General features: G+C 51.1%; 1 protein-coding gene across 2 annotated transcripts in view; it reads right to left on the reverse strand.

Annotated features, from left to right (window-relative positions):
- LOC122547942 (perilipin-2-like) overlaps positions 1-14,561 on the reverse strand; it is a 54,952-nt gene that overhangs the window by 33,545 nt on the left and 6,846 nt on the right. For both annotated transcript variants that reach the window (XM_087985068.1, XM_087985067.1), the window contains exons 4-5: positions 1,837-1,919; positions 92-344 (exon numbers count right to left, since the gene is read on the reverse strand). In XM_087985068.1, coding sequence (XP_087841194.1) covers positions 92-344; positions 1,837-1,919 — 336 coding nt within the window. The remainder of the gene's footprint in view (positions 1-91; positions 345-1,836; positions 1,920-14,561) is intronic.

Below are 14,561 nucleotides of genomic sequence, written 5' to 3' on the forward strand. Positions count from 1 at the left end.
CGAAGGTGTTTCCTTGACAGCGTGGGGTAGTGGCGGGGTTGCGGGGGGGCGCTACGTGAATGCATTGAGAAGGGTCAGGGTAGCCACTCACCGCAGTTGTCCTCGTAGTCCGGTAGGTACCGGTCCAGTGTCTCCTCCATTAGCCGCACCCAGCTGTCTCCACTGGCAACCATCAGTTGGCCCACTCTGGTGGTCAGGAAGGCCGCGGCTTGACCCGTCATGACCATCCGCGTCTCCTCCACCAGGGCACCACTCCTTGCCCTCAGCCTCTCCGTCTCTTCGCTCAGGCGCTCCTGCGCGTGGTCCAGGGTCAGCGTCCAGGACTCCCTGAGGTGGAAGGTCACCTGGTGGCCAAAGGAGACAGGGTAGGGGTTGAGGATGAGGCGAGAGAGGGTCTCAGTTGCACACTGTCTCCCCTCACTCCTCACCGAGGGCCAGAATGGGTACCACTGACTGGCACTCACTACTGTCCACTGTCTGGTCAGATCCCTTGGAAACCCTTCCGCCTGGACTACATCCCCTTTCCCCTCAGTAGGACTGGATATCTACTTCTTGCCTGGGAATGCCTGCTGGTTTAGAGTGCAGCCCATTAGGTTAAAGTCATTCCCACTAAATTATGGTCTTTCCCGCTGGATTTGAATCATTTCCACTAGGTTAGAGTTATTCCCACTGGATGCAGTCGTACTCATTTGATGAGAGCCATTCCCACTGGATTACATTCTTTCCCAGTGGATGCAGGTTATTCCCACTGGATGACTGTATTTGTCATTGGATGAGAGTAATTCATATTGAATTCGAGTCATTCCCACTGGGTTAGAGTTATTCACAGTGGATGAGAATCATTCCCATTACATTACAGTCTTTCCCGCTGCAGTACAGTGTTCCCTAGTGGATGAGAGCCATTCCCATTGGGGCAGCACGGTGGCTCAGTGGTTAGCACTGCTGCCTCACAGCCCCAGGGATCCGGGTTCAATTCCCATCTCGGGCAACTGTCTGTGTCGAGTTTGCACATTCCCCCCGGGTCTGCGTGGGTTTCCTCCCATGATCCAAAGATGTGCAGGTTAGGTGAATTGACCATGACAAATTGCCCGTAGTGTTAGGTGTAGGGGAATGGGTCTGGGTGGGTTACCCTTCGGAGGGTCGGTGTGGACTTGTTGGGCCGAAGGGCCTGTTCCCACATTGTAGGGAATCTAATCTACAATCATTCCCACTAGATGATGAGGATCATTCCCACTAAGTACAATTTTTCCCATTGGTTGAGAGTAATTCCCACTGGATTAGAGTCATTCCCGCTGGATGTATGTCATTCCTGCTGGATTAGAATCATTCCCACCGGATGACAGTCTTCCCAGGTGATGAGGATCATGCCCACTAATTAAATTTTCCCATTGGATGACAGCAAGTCCCACTAGGTTAGAGTCATTCCCGCTAGATGTGAATCTTTCTCGCTGGATGTGAATCATTCCCACTGGATGAGAGCCGTTCCCGCTGGATGACAGCAATTCCCACTGGATTAGAGTAACTCCTGCTGGATCAGAGTCATACCCCATTAGGGTTTTCTGATGGGTCCAGTCGTAAACCCATCCTTGAATAGAGGCGGGCATACTGGTGCAATTCGGATGCCAATCCGTGCCCTCTGGACAGCAGAGCGTAGTGTGAATGACTTCAGTGCTCTGGCGCCATGGAACGAGGGAATGGGGATGGGAAACCGGCCAGGGTTCCTCTGTTGTAAAGTCATCCAGTTCCCCCCCCCACTGTGCTGGTTGCGTTAGTTGGAGGGAGGAAAAGGACGGACATGAGATGGAAATTTCAAAGAAAGGGCACTGTTCCACGTACCTCGTCTATCGATAGCTGCAGGATTGGGAACTCCTCCTCCAACTTGTCCAGTCTTTTCGAGGCAAAGGTATTGACCGTCGCAACTATCAGGATGGAGCAAGCAGTCAATAGCGAGCATAAAATAATCCTAAACCCCTTTTCCTAAATTAGGGCGCCAGGATTCAGGAGGGAGAGATGATCCCGGGGAAAGGGTGCCATGCAAATTCACTTGGGATGGACCATGGCTGATCTGACACTCCTCATAGTCACTTGACTGTCCCCCCTCCCCTGCCCACCCACATGACAACCCTACAGAATCTATATAACGCAGCCTTAAATATACACAATGACTCTTCCTTGCTTATTCACTCACACTAGACAAGCATTTATTGCCCATCTCAAATGTCGGCTGTGAGCCTGGAGTCACGTTGGCGGTTTCCTTCCCTAAAGGGCATTAGTGAACCAGATGGGTTCAATCGACAATGGATTCATGGTCATTATTACACCTGAGATTTTTTTTTTACCCCATTGAATTCACCTGCAGTGAATGAATTTGAATCCAGGTCCCCCAGAACATGAGAGTCATAGAGGTGTACAACATGGGAACAGACCCTTCGATCCAACTCATTCATGCTGACCAGATATCCTAACCTAATCTAGTCCCATTTGCCAGCACTTAATCCATATCCCTCTAAACCCTTCCTATTCAGATACTCATCCAGATCCCTTTTAAATGTCATTGTACCAGCCTCCACCACTTCCTCTGGCAGTCCATTCCAAGCATGTACCACCCTCTGTGTGAAAAAGTTGCCTCTTAGCTCACTTTTATATCTTTCCCCTCTCACCCTAAACCTATGCCCTCTAATTCTGGACTCCCCCCAACCCAGGGAAAAGACCTTGTCTATTTACCCTATCCACGCCCCCCATGATTTTATAAACCTCTATAAGGTCACCCCTCAGCCTCCAACGCTCCAGGGAAAACAGCCCCAGTCTGTTGAGCTTCTCCCTATAGCTCAAACCCTCCAACCCTGGCAACATCCTTGTAAATCTTTTCTGAACCCTACCTGGGTCTCTGGATTAACAGTCCACTGATAATACCACTAGGGCATGGCCTCCTCAGAATTCTCTAGGATAGGTCTTCCAAAGACACTCAAACCTCAGAGAAGAAACTCCCCCTTTATCTTGGTCTTAAATTGGTTGCCCCTTGCTCTGACACTGTGCTCTCTGGTCCTAGACTCTCCCAGGAGGGGGAAAACATTCTCTCAGCATTGATTCTGCCAAGCCCCTGAAGAATCCTAGGTCGAGAGTGTGGTGCTGGAAAAACACAGCAGGTCAGGCAGCATCGGAGGAGCAGGAGAATTGAGTTTCAGTTCCTGAAGAAGGGCTTATGGCCAAAATGTCGATTCTCCTGCTCCTTGGATGGCCTGCTGTGCCTTTCCAGCACCACACTCTCGACTCTAATCTCACTTCCTCCCTTAAGAATCCTGCCTGAGATCCAGAGAACGTTTTCACCCAGAGACTGGCGAGCCTGTGGAAGTCGCTACCACAGAAGGGGGTATGGAGGTCAAGTTGCTAAACATGCATATAGCTACAGAGGGAATGCATTAGGGTTTCTCAGGACGGCAGGAGTGATGTATGAAGAGAGACTGGATCGGTGAGGACAACGTTCGCTGGAGTATAGGAGAATGAGGGGGTATCTCAGAAATCGAACAGGACTGGACAAGGTGAACACGGGAAGGATGTTCCGAATGACCAGGGGAAGTCCAGAACCGAGGGTCACAGTATAAAGGAAACGGGGTAGTATTGAGAACGGGGAGGAATGTCTTCACCCAGACAGCGGGGAAACCTGTGGGATTCTCTGTTACAGAAAGTGGTTGGGGCCGAAACATTGAATGTTCTTCAGGAATTGGATTTGGTTATAAAGGGGAGAAAGCAGGGTGGGGGTCGGGGGGGGGGGGGGAACTGAGTTGGATGGTCAGCCATGATAGCATTAAATGGCGGAGCAGGCTCGAGGGGGCTGAATGCTTCCCAACACCCAAGCGAGACTGCAATCTGAAGACAGGTCTCTCTCTCTCACACACACACTGGTCATGTATTGTCCTGTTGTGGATTAATGGGCCATCTTGTTGAAGGGTTTAAGACGACTGAAGAACTCACAGATGCCCGGACAAAGTGGACGGCCATTCTGCACGCACAGCAGGATCCCACGCACAGCAACGGGATAACCGCGCACATTGCTTTGGGTTCGTTTTTGGGGCTTCGCCCAAGGGATCGTGGCGAGACCCATTCATCTCCCCCCACCCTCACCACCTCAAAATGTTGCTCTCCATCCAACAGCAGAGATTGAATCTTTTACAAGAGAGTGGGCCTCAAAAAATATTTGGGGAAGTGTTGGGAAGGGATGGGGTAACAACAGGGAATCACAAGGCGGGGAGAGGTAGATTATCTTCTTGGGTTCAGGGGCGGGTGTTTAGGTTGGTTAGATGGGGTTAAGATGCAGGTCCTCTGTTGAACAGGCTGCAGAGGCTGAATAGTCTCCTCCTGTCCCAGTATCAAGTCCAGTGACCTAGATGTTCCACCACTTAGCGATTCCATGGCTTTCAGCAGTTCTGCGGTCAGGATGAATTTTCTCTACCCTTAAACCCGAACGAAGAAAGAAGACAAGCATCTGTCTTCAATGCAAGATAGATGCATTCTTTGGCTGATTTTGGCATTGCAAGGAATTGCACCAAATCAATAGAGTTTCTCTGACGCACACTCATGGTCTTCCCGTCTCTCTCTCTCTCATTTGCCAAAGACATGAGTTTAGCATGCGGAATCCAGTCATAGCTACATAGACAGCATGGAAGCAGACCCTTCGGTCCCACACATCCATGCTGACCAATTATCCCAAACTAAACTAGTGCCGCCTGCCTGCACATGGCCCATATTCCTCCAGACCTTTCCTATCCATGTACCTGTCCAAATGTCTTTTAAACATTGGGACTGTACCTGCACATACCACTGCCTCTGGCAGTTCATTGCACACACACACACACACCAATCTCTCTGTGTGAAAAAGCTGCCCCTCAGGTTCCACCTTAAATATTTCTTCTCTCACCTTAAAATGACGCCTTTGGAGCTGCCTATATAATGTGGAAAAATGATAGACTTCGGCGGGAAGAACAGGGGAGCTGGATATTCATTTAATGGAGAAAGACTGCGGAAAGCCGCGGAAGAGAGGGGTTTGGGACTCCTCATCCATCAATCACATCCAAGTTCAGCAGATAATAGGGAAGATAAATGCACTTTTTATTTCCAAAGGAATGGGGAACAGATATGAGTAAGTTTTGCTAAGACTGTAAAAGACATTAGTCAGACCGCAGCTGGAATACTCTGAAGAGTTTTGGGGCCCCGTCTCTAAGGAAGGGTAGACTGGAGGCAGTCCAGAGAAGGTTTGTTCGGCTGATCCCAGGGATGGAGGGACTGTCCGATGAGGAAAGGTTGAGCAGCATGGGCCTGTACTCATTGGAGTTTGGAAGAATGAAAGGCAAACTGATAGAAACATACAAGATTCTTAGAGGACTCAACGGAGGAGATATTGTCTCCCCTTGTGAGGGAGAGCCCAGGACTTAGAGGAGCATCATCTCAGAGTAACGGGTCTCCTTACTGATGACAGGGATGAGGGGGAATGTCTTCTCTCCAGGGGGAGTGAATATTCATTACTGCACAGGGCTATTGAGACTAGGTCATTAAAGATATTCAAGGCTGAGACTGATTTTTTTTTAATCAGTGAGGGAATCGAAGAACAATGAAGGGTTAATTCAGACGCATGCAAGAATAATTTGACAAAATGAACATATTAAACGGTGGGGTAGGATCGAAGGACTGAGTTTGTCGTTCATCCACGAGGCACACAGGGTGCTCAAATTTTTTTGTCCTGTAAACACCATACTGCTGACTGAACTCCTTCTTTCAGCCAAATCCCAATTGCCTGGACGACTTGAATGTACTGTTCTGTAATCGGGTGTAAACGAATGAGACAGATTAATGAGCTGTTTAAAGACACTTGGGGTCGTGAAAAATTTCCAGCCACAAGCTCTCGTTACATGTGATTGTTCATCTCAATGGAGGTGATTGTGTCCCTGGCACAGTTTGAAGTTTGTTTACTGCCTTTGTAGATTAAAACTGGGTTAATACGGTTAACTGTTGCTTGACACAGTCTTGAGAAATTTATTCACTCACAAAAGGAGGATGAGGTGCACAGAGGGACCTACACTTGAGGTGCCAGCTGTGGTTCAGTATTAGCGCTCTCCCTCTGAGGCAGAGTACTGTGAGTTCCATCACCCTCAGAGGGTCAGCGCTGAGGGATCACTGATTGTTGGAGGGTGAGTGCTGAGGGATCGCTGATTGTTGGAGGGTGAGTGCTGAGGGATCGCTGATTGTTGAAGGGTCAGTGCTGAGGGATCGCTGATTGTTGGAGGGTAAGTGCTGAGGGATCGCTGATTGTTGAAGGGTCAGTGCTGAGGGATCGCTGATTGTTGGAGGGTGAGTGCTGAGGGAACGCTGATTGTTGGAGGGTGAGTGCTGAGGGAACGCTGATTGTTGGAGGGTGAGTGCTGAGGGATCGCTGATTGTTGGAGGGTCAGTGCTGAGGGATCGCTGATTGTTGGAGGGTGAGTGCTGAGGGATCGCTGATTGTTGGAGGGTCAGTGCTGAGGGATCGCTGATTGTTGGAGGGTGAGTGCTGAGGGATCGCTAATTGTTGGAGGGTCAGTGCTGAGGGATCGCTGATTGTTGGAGGGTGAGTGCTGAGGGATCGCTGATTGTTGGAGGGTAAGTGCTGAGGGATCGCTGATTGTTGAAGGATCAGTGCTGAGGGAACGCTGATTGTTGGAGGGTGAGTGCTGAGGGATCACTGATTGTTGGAGGGTGAGTGCTGAGGGATCGCTGATTGTTGGAGGGTGACTGCTGAGGGATCGCTGATTGTTGGAGGGTGACTGCTGAGGGATCGCTGATTGTTGGAGGGTGAGTGCTGAGGGAACGCTGCTGGTGGAGGGTGAGTGCTGAGGGATCGCTGATTGTTGGAGGGTGAGTGCTGAGGTAACACTGATTGTTGGAGGGTGAGTGCTGAGGGATCGCTGATTGTTGGAGGGTGACTGCTGAGGGAACACTGATTGTTGGAGGGTGAGTGCTGAGGGATCGCTGATTGTTGGAGGATCAGTGCTGATGGATCGCTGATTGATGGAGGGTCAGTGCTGAGGGATAGCTGATTGTTGGAGGATCAGTGCTGAGGGATCACTGATTGTTGGAGGGTGACTGCTGAGGGATCGCTGATTGTATGAGGGTGACTGCTGAGGTAACACTGATTGTTGAAGGGTGAGTGCTGAGGGATCGCTGATTGTTGGAGGGTGAGTGCTGAGGGATCGCTGATTGATGGGGGTCAGTGTTAAGGGATCACTGATTGTTGGAGGATCAGTGCTGAGGGAACTCTGATTGTTGGAGGGTCAGTGGTGAGGAATTGCTGATTGTTGGAGGGTCAGCACTGAGGGATTGCTGATTGTGGGAGTGTCAGCACTGACTCATGAAGGGCTTTTGCCCAAAACGTCGATTTTACTGCTCCTCGAATGCTGCCTGAGCTGTTGTGCTCTTCCAGAACCACTGATCCAGAATCTGGTTTCCAGCATCTGCAGTCATTGTTTTTACCCAGTGTTGAGGGATCGCTGATTGTTGGAGGGACAGCGCTGAGGGATCGTTGATTGTTGGAGGGAAAATGCTGAGGAATGGCTGATTGTTGGACGATCAGTGCTGAGGGATCGCTGATTGTTGGAGGGTCAGTGCTGAGGAATGGCTGATTGTTGGAGGGTCATTGCTGAGGGATCGCTGATTGTTGGAGGGTAAGTGCTGAGGGATCGTTGATTGATGGAGGGTCAGCGCTGAGGGATCGCTGACTGTTGGAGGGTAAGTGCTGAGGGATCGCTGATTGTTGGGGGATCAGTGCTGAGGGATCGCAGATTGTTGGAGGGTAAGTGCTGAGGGATCGCTGATTGTTGGAGGGTCAGTGCTGAGGGATCACTGATTGTTGGAGGGTCAGTGCTGAAGGATCGCTGATTGTTGGAGGGTACGTGCTGAGGGATCGCTGATTGATGGAGGATCAGTGCTGAAGGATCGCTGATTGTTGGAGGGTCAGCGCTGAGGGATCGCTGATTGTTGGAGGATCAGTGCTGATGGATCGCTGATTGATGGAGGGTCAGTGCTGAGGGATCGCTGATTGTTGGAGGGAAAATGCTGAGGGAACACTGATTGTTGGAGGATCAGTGCTGAGGGATCGCTGATTGTTGGAGGGTAAGTGCTGAGGAATGGCTGATTGTTGGAGGGTCATTGCTGAGGGATCGCTGATTGTTGGAGGGTCATTGCTGAGGGATAACTGATTGTTGGAGGGTCAGTGCTGAGGGATAGCTGATTGTTGGAGGGTCAATGCTGAGGGATCACTGATTGTTGGAGGGTCAGTGCTGAGGGATCACTGATTGTTGGAGGGTCAGTGCTGAGGGATAGCTGATTGTTGGAGGGTAAGTGCTGAGGGATCGCTAATTGATGGAGGGTCAGTGCTGAGGGGTCACTGATTGTTGGAGGGTCAATGCTGAGGGATCACTGATTGTTGGAGGGTCAGTGCTGAGGGATAGCTGATTGTTGAAGGGTAAGTGCTGAGGGATCACTGATTGTTGGAGGATCAGTGCTGAGGGATAGCTGATTGTTGAAGGGGAAGTGCTGAGGGATCGCTGATTGTTGGAGGGTAAGTGCTGAGGGATCACTGATTGTTGGAGGATCAGTGCTGAGGGATAGCTGATTGTTGAAGGGGAAGTGCTGAGGGATCACTGATTGTTGGAGGATCGGTGCTGAGGGATAGCTGATTGTTGGAGGATCAGTGCTGAGGGATAGCTGATTGTTGGAGGATTAGTGCTGAGGGATAGCTGATTGTTGGAGGATCAGTGCTGAGGGATCGCTGATTGTTGGAGGGGAAGTGCTAAGGGATAGCTGATTGTTAGAGGGTAAGTGCTGAGGGATCGCTGATTGTTGGAGGGTAAGTGCTGAGGGATCGCTGATTGTTGGAGGGTCAGTGCTGAGGGATCACTGATTGTTGGAGGGTCAGTGCTGAGGGATAGCTGATTGATGGAGGATCAGTGCTGAGGGATCACTGATTGATGAAGGATCGGTGCTGAAGGATCGCTGATTGTTGGAGGGTCAGTGCTGAAGGATCGCTGATTGATGAAGGATCGGTGCTGAAGGATCGCTGATTGTTGGAGGATAAGTGCTGAGGGATAGCTGATTGTTGGAGGGTCAGTGCTGAGGGATAGCTGATTGTTGGAGGGTCAGTGCTGAGGGATAGCTGATTGTTGGAGGGTCAGTGCTGAGGGATCGCTGATTGATGGAGGATCGGTGCTGAAGGATCGCTGATTGATGGAGGATCGGTACTGATGGATCGCTGATTGTTGGAGGGTCCGTGCTGAGGGATCGCTGATTGTTGGAGGGTCAGTGCTGAGGGATAGCTGATTGTTGGAGGGTCAGTGCTGAGGGATCGCTGATTGTTGGAGGGTCATTGCTGAGGGATCGCTGATTGTTGGAGGGTAAGTGCTGAGGGATCGCTGATTGTTGGAGGGTCAGTGCTGAGGGATCACTGATTGTTGGAGGGTCAGTGCTGAAGGATCGCTGATTGTTGGAGGGTACGTGCTGAGGGATCGCTGATTGATGGAGGATCAGTGCTGAAGGATCGCTGATTGTTGGAGGGTCAGCGCTGAGGGATCGCTGATTGTTGGAGGATCAGTGCTGATGGATCGCTGATTGATGGAGGGTCAGTGCTGAGGGATCGCTGATTGTTGGAGGGAAAATGCTGAGGGAACACTGATTGTTGGAGGGTCAGTGCTGAGGGATCGCTGATTGTTGGAGGGTAAGTGCTGAGGAATGGCTGATTGTTGGAGGGTCATTGCTGAGGGATCGCTGATTGTTGGAGGGTCATTGCTGAGGGATAACTGATTGTTGAAGGGTCAGTGCTGAGGGATAGCTGATTGTTGGAGGGTCAGTGCTGAGGGATCACTGATTGTTGGAGGGTCAGTGCTGAGGGATCACTGATTGTTGGAGGGTCAGTGCTGAGGGATAGCTGATTGTTGGAGGGTAAGTGCTGAGGGATCGCTGATTGATGGAGGGTCAGTGCTGAGGGGTCACTGATTGTTAGAGGGTCAGTGCTGAGGGATCACTGATTGTTGGAGGGTCAGTGCTGAGGGATAGCTGATTGTTGAAGGGTAAGTGCTGAGGGATCACTGATTGTTGGAGGATCAGTGCTGAGGGATAGCTGATTGTTGAAGGGGAAGTGCTGAGGGATCGCTGATTGTTGGAGGGTAAGTGCTGAGGGATCACTGATTGTTGGAGGATCAGTGCTGAGGGATAGCTGATTGTTGAAGGGGAAGTGCTGAGGGATCACTGATTGTTGGAGGATCGGTGCTGAGGGATAGATGATTGTTGGAGGATCAGTGCTGAGGGATAGCTGATTGTTGGAGGATCAGTGCTGAGGGATAGCTGATTGTTGGAGGATTAGTGCTGAGGGATAGCTGATTGTTGGAGGATCAATGCTGAGGGATCGCTGATTGTTGGAGGGTAAGTGCTAAGGGATAGCTGATTGTTAGAGGGTAAGTGCTGAGGGATCGCTGATTGTTGGAGGGTAAGTGCTGAGGGATCGCTGATTGTTGGAGGGTCAGTGCTGAGGGATCACTGATTGTTGGAGGGTCAGTGCTGAGGGATAGCTGATTGATGGAGGATCAGTGCTGAGGGATCACTGATTGATGAAGGATCGGTGCTGAAGGATCGCTGATTGTTGGAGGGTCAGTGCTGAAGGATCGCTGATTGATGAAGGATCGGTGCTGAAGGATCGCTGATTGTTGGAGGATAAGTGCTGAGGGATAGCTGATTGTTGGAGGGTCAGTGCTGAGGGTTAGCTGATTGTTGGAGGGTCAGTGCTGAGGGATAGCTGATTGTTGGAGGGTCAGTGCTGAGGGATCGCTGATTGATGGAGGATCGGTGCTGAAGGATCGCTGATTGATGGAGGATCGGTACTGATGGATCGCTGATTGTTGGAGGGTCCGTGCTGAGGGATCGCTGATTGTTGGAGGGTCAGTGCTGAGGGATAGCTGATTGTTGGAGGGTCAGTGCTGAGGGATCGCTGATTGTTGGAGGGTCATTGCTGAGGGATCGCTGATTGTTGGAGGGCAAGTGCTGAGGGATCGCTGATTGTTGGAGGGTCAGTGCTGAGGGATCACTGATTGTTGGAGGGTCAGTGCTGAAGGATCGCTGATTGTTGGAGGGTAAGTGCTGAGGGATCGCTGATTGATGAAGGATCGGTGCTGAAGGATCGCTGATTGTTGGAAGGTCAGTGCTGAGGGATAGCTGATTGATGGAGGATCAGTGCTGAGGGATCACTGATTGATGAAGGATCGGTGCTGAAGGATCGCTGATTGTTGGAGGGTCAGTGCTGAAGGATCGCTGATTGATGAAGGATCGGTGCTGAAGGATCGCTGATTGTTGGAGGATGTGCTGAGGGATAGCTGATTGTTGGAGGGTCAGTGCTGAGGGTTAGCTGATTGTTGGAGGGTCAGTGCTGAGGGATAGCTGATTGTTGGAGGGTCAGTGCTGAGGGATCGCTGATTGATGGAGGATCGGTGCTGAAGGATCGCTGATTGATGGAGGATCGGTACTGATGGATCGCTGATTGTTGGAGGGTCCGTGCTGAGGGATCGCTGATTGTTGGAGGGTCAGTGCTGAGGGATAGCTGATTGTTGGAGGGTCAGTGCTGAGGGATCGCTGATTGTTGGAGGGTCATTGCTGAGGGATAGCTGATTGTTGGAGGGTAAGTGCTGAGTGATCACTGATTGTTGGAGGGTCAGTGCTGAAGGATCGCTGATTGTTGGAGGGTCAGTGCTGAGGGATAGCTGATTGAAGGAGGATCGCTGCTGAAGGATCGCTGATTGTTGGAGGGTCAGTGCTGAGGGATCACTGATTGTTGGAGGGTCAGTGCTGAAGGATCGCTGATTGTTGGAGGGTAAGTGCTGAGGGATCGCTGATTGTTGGAGGGTAAGTGCTGAGGGATAGCTGATTGTTGGAGGGTCAGTGCTGAGGGATAGCTGATTGAAGGAGGATCGCTGCTGAAGGATCGCTGATTGTTGGAGGGTCAGTGCTGAGGGATAGCTGATTGTTGGAGGGTCAGTGCTGAGGGATCGCTGATTGTTGGAGGGTCATTGCTGAGGGATCGCTGATTGTTGGAGGGTAAGTGCTGAGGGATCGCTGATTGTTGGAGGGTCAGTGCTGAGGGATCACTGATTGTTGGAGGGTCAGTGCTGAAGGATCGCTGATTGTTGGAGGGTACGTGCTGAGGGATCGCTGATTGATGGAGGATCAGTGCTGAAGGATCGCTGATTGTTGGAGGGTCAGCGCTGAGGGATCGCTGATTGTTGGAGGATCAGTGCTGATGGATCGCTGATTGATGGAGGGTCAGTGCTGAGGGATCGCTGATTGTTGGAGGGAAAATGCTGAGGGAACACTGATTGTTGGAGGGTCAGTGCTGAGGGATCGCTGATTGTTGGAGGGTAAGTGCTGAGGAATGGCTGATTGTTGGCGGGTCATTGCTGAGGGATCGCTGATTGTTGGAGGGTCATTGCTGAGGGATAACTGATTGTTGGAGGGTCAGTGCTGAGGGATAGCTGATTGTTGGAGGGTCAGTGCTGAGGGATCACTGATTGTTGGAGGGTCAGTGCTGAGGGATCACTGATTGTTGGAGGGTCAGTGCTGAGGGATAGCTGATTGTTGGAGGGTAAGTGCTGAGGGATCGCTGATTGATGGAGGGTCAGTGCTGAGGGGTCACTGATTGTTGGAGGGTCAGTGCTGAGGGATCACTGATTGTTGGAGGGTCAGTGCTGAGGGATAGCTGATTGTTGAAGGGTAAGTGCTGAGGGATCACTGATTGTTGGAGGATCAGTGCTGAGGGATAGCTGATTGTTGAAGGGGAAGTGCTGAGGGATCGCTGATTGTTGGAGGGTAAGTGCTGAGGGATCACTGATTGTTGGAGGATCAGTGCTGAGGGATAGCTGATTGTTGAAGGGGAAGTGCTGAGGGATCACTGATTGTTGGAGGATCGGTGCTGAGGGATAGATGATTGTTGGAGGATCAGTGCTGAGGGATAGCTGATTGTTGGAGGATCAGTGCTGAGGGATAGCTGATTGTTGGAGGATTAGTGCTGAGGGATAGCTGATTGTTGGAGGATCAATGCTGAGGGATCGCTGATTGTTGGAGGGTAAGTGCTAAGGGATAGCTGATTGTTAGAGGGTAAGTGCTGAGGGATCGCTGATTGTTGGAGGGTAAGTGCTGAGGGATCGCTGATTGTTGGAGGGTCAGTGCTGAGGGATCACTGATTGTTGGAGGGTCAGTGCTGAGGGATAGCTGATTGATGGAGGATCAGTGCTGAGGGATCACTGATTGATGAAGGATCGGTGCTGAAGGATCGCTGATTGTTGGAGGGTCAGTGCTGAAGGATCGCTGATTGATGAAGGATCGGTGCTGAAGGATCGCTGATTGTTGGAGGATAAGTGCTGAGGGATAGCTGATTGTTGGAGGGTCAGTGCTGAGGGATAGCTGATTGTTGGAGGGTCAGTGCTGAGGGATAGCTGATTGTTGGAGGGTCAGTGCTGAGGGATCGCTGATTGATGGAGGATCGGTGCTGAAGGATCGCTGATTGATGGAGGATCGGTACTGATGGATCGCTGATTGTTGGAGGGTCCGTGCTGAGGGATCGCTGATTGTTGGAGGGTCAGTGCTGAGGGATAGCTGATTGTTGGAGGGTCAGTGCTGAGGGATCGCTGATTGTTGGAGGGTCATTGCTGAGGGATCGCTGATTGTTGGAGGGTAAGTGCTGAGGGATCGCTGATTGTTGGAGGGTCAGTGCTGAGGGATCACTGATTGTTGGAGGGTCAGTGCTGAAGGATCGCTGATTGTTGGAGGGTAAGTGCTGAGGGATCGCTGATTGATGAAGGATCGGTGCTGAAGGATCGCTGATTGTTGGAAGGTCAGTGCTGAGGGATAGCTGATTGATGGAGGATCAGTGCTGAGGGATCACTGATTGATGAAGGATCGGTGCTGAAGGATCGCTGATTGTTGGAGGGTCAGTGCTGAAGGATCGCTGATTGATGAAGGATCGGTGCTGAAGGATCGCTGATTGTTGGAGGATAAGTGCTGAGGGATAGCTGATTGTTGGAGGGTCAGTGCTGAGGGTTAGCTGATTGTTGGAGGGTCAGTGCTGAGGGATAGCTGATTGTTGGAGGGTCAGTGCTGAGGGATCGCTGATTGATGGAGGATCGGTGCTGAAGGATCGCTGATTGATGGAGGATCGGTACTGATGGATCGCTGATTGTTGGAGGGTCCGTGCTGAGGGATCGCTGATTGTTGGAGGGTCAGTGCTGAGGGATAGCTGATTGTTGGAGGGTCAGTGCTGAGGGATCGCTGATTGTTGGAGGGTCATTGCTGAGGGATAGCTGATTGTTGGAGGGTAAGTGCTGAGTGATCACTGATTGTTGGAGGGTCAGTGCTGAAGGATCGCTGATTGTTGGAGGGTCAGTGCTGAGGGATAGCTGATTGAAGGAGGATCGCTGCTGAAGGATCGCTGATTGTTGGAGGGTCAGTGCTGAGGGATCACTGATTGTTGGAGGGTCAGTGCTGAAGGATCGCTGATT

The sequence above is a fragment of the Chiloscyllium plagiosum genome, unplaced genomic scaffold, assembly GCF_037043375.1.
Source record: "Chiloscyllium plagiosum isolate Xiang-an unplaced genomic scaffold, Cpla_swu_hap1 HiC_scaffold_50, whole genome shotgun sequence".
Lineage (NCBI taxonomy): Eukaryota > Metazoa > Chordata > Chondrichthyes > Orectolobiformes > Hemiscylliidae > Chiloscyllium > Chiloscyllium plagiosum.